The following is a 6733-nucleotide window of genomic DNA, read 5'->3' on the forward strand; positions in this document are numbered from 1 at the left end:
GGATACCAGAGACAATGTGGGAGGAGTGTTGGACAGGGCAGAGGGTGAGGGATAGGGAATCAAGGATGGCAAAAAAAGAAAAAAGCAAAATATACAAGACATAAGAAATGGAAAATTATTCGTTGATAACATGTATGTCGATGTGCTTGATTGAGCCAATATACAGTGTATTTTGGATGGAAAATTCATTTTGTATGCTGTAATGTATAGTGAGTTAATGTAAAAAAATTTTTTTAAAGGAAAAAAACTCAAAAAGCCCCCCAAAAAAACAAAAAACAAAGACTAGAAGCCTTGAGTTGGGATAGATAGTCAGGTCCAAGCTTCTTCCTTTTACGGGGGTGGGGGTGGGGCAGGTGTTGGTACAGAATGTTGATAGAAAGCTTGAAATTCTTGCATATGGTCATAGTGGAAAGTGCATCTTTGGTTTTGTGTCTTTATCACTTCTAGTTTAGACTTTTGACTCAGAACAATATACATAGATATTTTTTGAGAGGTGTTTGCTATAGGGTGCATACACTTGCCAGAAAGACAGAGAGACAGAAAGCGAGAAATCCCCTCCTAGGGGGGATGGCCATGCCACAATCCCTTCTCTTCCATTTTCTTCTCGGGATCTTGGGCACACACGCACACACCCCTGGCGAGTTTAAGCCACTGGGTCCAGGACTGGACCCACGGTCGACTATGTGGGAGTTCAGCGACATAGCCATTACACCAACTGCTGGTCCCGACTTGGAACAATATTGATTAATGGTTTGTCCTGGTTTCTGATTCCTTAAGGGAATTCCGAGGTCATTGCTACAACACCATCATTAAGATGTTCAAATTTCTTCATCTACTACTCTCTTGCATTTCAAACCTAATCAGCATTTCATTCTCTTATTATAGGATTTGATATAGCCAGTGCTCTCTTTTACATAAGAAGCTCTAGATTTGCACAGCACTATAGGAATTAGAATTACCTGACTTGATGGGGCCGGCAAGTGGCGTGGTGGTTAAAGGTGCTGGATTCCCACATGGCTGACTGTGGTTCGGGTCCTGGACCTGGTGGCTTGCTTTCATGCTTTCCCTTTCTCTCTCTCTCTCTGCCTCTGTCTGATCAAATGAAATAATAATAACAAATGGAAATAAATAAATAATTCTTTAAAAAAAAAAAGAATTACCTGACTTTAGTCTCTGGTTCAGCCTGCTGCTCCAGCCTGCTAAATCAGGAGTTTACTACTAGCTTGGACTGATTTTATAGTAATTATTAACTACCAACTACTAACCTTATTGGAAACAAGTTTCAACTAGTTTTCCCTGAACACATTTTGAAATTCACTGCTTCACCTAACCTATCTATATTGCTAATATGGGTTGATAAAGATGAATTAATTATATATTCCTTCACTAAGATTACGTGAAGAACAAGGATGAAATAGTTCTGTATTCCTAATTTGCAACAGGCAGCCAAACCAAGCAGAAGACAAAAACCGTTAGCAAATGAGTGCATTTCCTCATTTCCAAGATATTTAAGCACAGAAGCAAATACAGGAACAGGATCCATTCTTTTTCTCAGTGAAGAAGCATCTTTGGTGTGTGTGATTTAAAAGAAAGAAGATTCCGGTTTCCTAGGAAACAATATTTAGCCTGTGTTGGATTCATATTCTGAATGTTTGTTTACATAATGTACAGTATCTATTCAGAAACTATTGTTGCTTCAACATTTACTTTTTCAAAAAATTATTATTTATTTAATTTTATTTATTCATTCATTTATTTTAATTTGACCAGAGAGAGAGAGAGACAGAGAGAGAGAGAGAGGGAAAGGGAAAAAGAAGCCGCCAGGTCCGGGACCTGAACCGTGGTCGGCCATGTGGGAGTGTCCAGTATCTTAACCACAATGCCACCTGCTGGTCCCCTCAACATTTACTTTCTATACTGCAGTGCTTTGGGATTTCCACAGTACACCTTCCTCCCCAACAGACGTACAGTGCTCCATCTCAGCGCTCCATCTCCCATGCAATAGGAGTGTGTTGTCTGGTGAATGGAGCATTCAGAGACTTCATATTTGAAGAAGGGATACTCTGTATTTTACATTTTATTGCAGGTACTGATATTTATACTGATAAACTGTATGATGCTGCTGCATGTGTTCAAGTACATGTTGAACAGTAACGATTGGGGAGGATTTTTTTTGATAATCATCTAAAGCAGCTGCTGTAGAAACATCATACTAAAATTCTACATTTCCACACACCTGCATAAATTTCTCATTGACAAATTTTGTCTATCATATCATTGTTTCAAAATAAATACTTTTAAGCTCTAAAGATCATGCGGCAAGAGCAAATTAAAGTCAAGTTTGCATCACAGCCCATTTTCAAACTTCACTGGAATGCTTTACTTATGTTTGATAATGCAGGCTCACTCTCAGCTTTATTTTGAGATGCTTAACTGTTGGGGCAGTGAAGTCTAACTTCAGGGGGAACTTCTCATGCTTACTCTCAGGCTAAATGTAAATATTTGTAAAGTTTGACTAAAATTCTGTTTACTCAGGAAAAAAAAATGTCAAGGTATGGGTGGGAGGAAGGCGTGAGCAGCAGGAGGTGGAGGTAGATATTATGGGACTTCTCAAGTCTCCACCACAGATGGCTACATGTCTTTTCATAAGTCTGCCATTGTATATGTATCTATAATTTCAGACCCTTCTTTTTCACTTCATGTTACTATCTTAAGGACTTTTCCATATTGCTGTGTAGTCTTCTAAGCCATCACTAATGGATACAAATATTATACTAGTTACTAAGTCATTCTTGTATTTATATGCATTTCGATTTTACTGAGTTTGTGGGGCCAGCAGGTGGTGTGGTAGTTAAGGTGCTAGACTCCCAAATGGCCAACTGTGGTTCGAGTCCGAGACCTGGCAACTTGCTTTCTCACTTTCCCTTTCTTTCTCTCTCTGGTCAAATTAAAAAACAATAAAAAAAAAATAATAATAGGGGCCAGCAAGTGGCCTGGTGATTGAGGGTGCCAGAATCCCACATGGGCAACTGCAGTTCAAGTCCTGGATCTGGCGGCTTGTTTTCTCACTTTCTCTCTCTTTCTCTGTCCCTCTCTGGTCAAATAAAAATAAATAAATAAATAAAGTTAAATAAAATATTTTTAAAAAAAGTAATAACATTTAAATTTTTTAAATTGAGTTTAAATAGTGTTGTGAGTCTATCCTTTGTGCATCAAACTTTTTCTTCCTTTAGGGAACAAGCAGTGTAATGGCTATGTCGCTGGACTCCCACGTAGTGGACCGCAGTTCGCGTCCCGGACCCGGTGGCTTAAAACTCACGCTGGGCGCGTGTGCATGCGTGCCCAAGATCCCGAGAGGAGAATGGAGGAGAAGGGATTGCGGCATGGCCATCCCCCCTGGGGGGTGATTTCTCGCTTTCTGTCTCTCTGTCTCTGTCTGTCTGGCGAGTGCATGCGCCCTATAGTGAAAAACCTCTCCAAAAATAAAAATAAATAAATAAACAGAACCTTTTTTTTCCTTTAGAGCTTTCTTTTAAAAGTCAAATAATAGGAATACTTAAAGTCATCTTTTCTTTTCTTTTAAAAATATTTATTTAAATTTATTATTATCATTTTTAAATAATTATATGATTTAACTTAATTAAAAAAATTATTTTATTTGACCAGAGGGGGGCAGAGTGATGGGGTTGGGGGTAGTGAGAAAGCAAACCACTTGGTCTGGGACTCAAACCATGGTTGGCCATGTGGGAGTCCAGCACCCTTAACCACCATACCACCTGCCGTCTACTGGTCCCAAGATTGTGATTATTAAGAAAGGGTCAGATAGTAGTTATTGACCCATTCTCAGAAAGAATATCTTATAGCCATAAAACCTAGTGTGGGGTGGTTTTATTGTTACCACCTTCTTCTTTTTTAAAAATAATTATTTAATTTTCTGTTTATTCGTTCATTTATTTTAATTTGACCAGAGAGAGACAGAGAAAGTGAGAAAGCAAGCCACCGGGTCTGGGATTCGTGCGGTCAGCCATGTGGGAGTGCCCAGTGCCTTAACTACCATACCACCTGCTGGTCCCAATTATTGCCCTCTTCTTCTGTCTCCTCCCACCAAAGTTTATGTGTGTGTATCTTTCCCTCCAGCCATATATATATATATATATGTGTGTGTGTGTCCTAGGGGTAATGGCCACACTACAATCCCTTCTTTCCTCCATTCTCCTCTTGGGATTTTGGGCATGCATGCACAAGCACCCAGCTTGATTTTCAAGCCGCTGGGTCTGGGGCTCAGACTTCAGGTGACCAACCATGTGGCAGTCCAGTTCCTTAACTACCATGCTGCCTGCTAACCCCATTTGTATATTTTAAAATTATTTTTACTTTTTTGATTGTTGAAGGGTACACACACTTTCCAGCAAGTGAGAGAGGGACAAAGGGAGGGAGAAGGCAATCCCCCAATGGGCGTGTATGCACATGTGTCTAGCAGTTTTTTCAACCCACCAGAGCTGGTATATGAACTACTGTTAGCCATGTGGGATCTGGCTCCCTTAATCACTAGACTGTAGGGCCAGCTTCAAAGTTTTTATTTTTTTTTGGAGAGGTTTTTGTTATAGGGCATGTGTGCTCGCCAGACAGACAGAGACAGAGAGATAGAAAGTGAGAAATCACCTCCCAGGGGGGATGGCCACGCCGCAATCCCTTCTCCTCCATTCTCCTCTCGGGATCTTGGGCACGCACGCACACGCGTCCGGCATGTTTAAACCACCGGGTCTGGGACTCGAACCGCGGTCGACTACGTGGGAGTCCAGCGACATAGCCATTACGCTAACTGCTGGTCCCCAAAGTTTGTATTTTGATCATTGCTTTTAAAAGATGCTCTTTACCATTTGTTTATTCATGGCCACATTTACCTTTTGTTTATTCATGGCCACATTTACCTTTCTTTGTTTCTCCTTTTTCTTTGTTTTTCCTTTTTCTTTGGAGAGTTTTTGTCATTGCAATGCCTACTCTTTACCCTTCCCTCTATATGCATGCATTTGTTTATTCATGGCCACATTTACCTTTCTTTGTTTCTCCTTTTTCTTTGGAGAGTTTTTGTCATTGCAATGCCTAGCCTGTCTTCCTTGTTCAGAAATGGGACTGGTCTTTGTTAAAATGTCCTCCCACCCCCACTGCTGTGGGGCCAACTCTGGTAGGTGTTCATCCAGGTTTTGTGGGGTGATAAGATGCAAAAGGAAAGTGAGTGGTGACAAGGCTTCAGGAATCCATGGGGCCTGGGCTAGGATGGATGAGGCGGCTGCTGGAGATGTGAAGGGAGGGTCACAGGGCAAAGCACGTGACTGGATTTGAGGGGCTGGGAGGGTTCAGCCTTCTGTGGCCCCTCTGTCTGGGGCTGTCTCCCTTCTGTCTCCCCTGCAATGGTGCAGCTGACCATCGTGGAGGGGGTGGAGAGTTTGGGGAGATGGGGTGATGTAGGAGAGACTGCCTAAAAATGTGGGCACCTAGGAAATGTGGCTCTCTGCCTGTCCCCTTTAGCACCCAGACACCCAAGAACACCAGGCAGGGGCTGGGCTGAGGGGCTTGTGGTTAAGGGGATCATGTTCTTATCTCTCTCTTTGAAGCCCTGAACATGGAAATGTTCATCAAGGCCATGAAGAAGATTCTAAGGAATGCTTCGAATCAGATGCTGGAGTCCCTGTTTTTGAAGGTGGACTCAGATTGCAATGGCTTCGTCACCTGGGTGAGGAAGGTACCCCTGCTGCATTAAGTAGTTAGAGGAAGGCTGGAGGGCACTGTCCTTGAACCCTTGGTGAAGCAAATGGAGTGTTGAAGCTATGAAGGCAGCCAGAGCATCAGAAAGACTTCCTGTAGATTCTGGCTCCAGCTGGGTACTGGCCCTGAGTATCTTTGAGAGGTTCTTCCAGAGACATTTGCAAGCAAGGCTCCTAACAGCTCATTCCCCTCCTGGGGGACTGGAGAGAGTGTGACAAGTGTCATTGGCCTCTATGCGAGACTAAGGAGCATGCCACTGTGAACAGCAAGGGCCTTCCCACCTACCATGTGGTTCTCCTGTACACCAGACTCCTGTCCTCCTTAATGGATTCAAGCTGGTGTCATGGCCATCTCTTGGCCCTTTCTGGTCACTCAGGACCAGGCAAACCTGTGGCTGTTAAACCTCAAAATGCCGGGTTTTATAGCTTAGTAATAATAATGCTTTTGAGATTTTTTTCCTATTCAAAGTGTTCTACAATGAGCATATATAGCATTTAAGCATACAGAAAAGTACAAAAAATAGACATAATAGTCTGATATAGTAATGATGACATGATAACTAGCTTTCACACCAGGATAAGCACTTTGTGTGTGTTTTTTACCTGAACATCTAGGAATCCTATGGGGAAGGTGCTCTTATTTACTTCCATTTGACAGGTTGGGGCACTGAAGCATAGAGGAGTTAAGAAAGTTGCCCAGAAATGCAGCTAGCTGGCAGCTGAGCTGCTATTTGAACCCAAGGGGCCTGCCTCGAGTCCATGCATCCACTGTTATATCATACTTTCCTCTTGGTTTAGATATACATTCTGGGACTTACTTATTTTTTGCTTTTATTTCTCTTAACATTCTATAGAAAACGTATTTCTAGCCTTCTCTCATCTATGCAATGATCCTTCTTAAGAACTCCATTTTTTGTTATAGCCTCATATGATGGCTCAATTGACTTTGACTATATATATATATATAT

The 6733-nt window shown here is 41.9% G+C and overlaps 1 protein-coding gene across 6 annotated transcripts in view; it reads left to right on the forward strand.

The window, feature by feature from the left end:
- EFCAB8 (EF-hand calcium binding domain 8) overlaps nucleotides 1–6733 on the forward strand; it is an 88144-nt gene that overhangs the window by 27325 nt on the left and 54086 nt on the right. For all 6 annotated transcript variants that reach the window (XM_014586114.2, XM_014586115.2, XM_006143990.1 and 3 more), the window contains one exon: nucleotides 5616–5734. In XM_014586114.2, the coding sequence (XP_014441600.1) occupies nucleotides 5616–5734 (119 nt within the window). The remainder of the gene's footprint in view (nucleotides 1–5615; nucleotides 5735–6733) is intronic.

The sequence above is a fragment of the Tupaia chinensis genome, unplaced genomic scaffold (genome assembly GCF_000334495.1).
Source record: "Tupaia chinensis unplaced genomic scaffold, TupChi_1.0 Scaffold000115_1, whole genome shotgun sequence".
NCBI classification, from domain to species: Eukaryota; Metazoa; Chordata; class Mammalia; order Scandentia; family Tupaiidae; genus Tupaia; species Tupaia belangeri.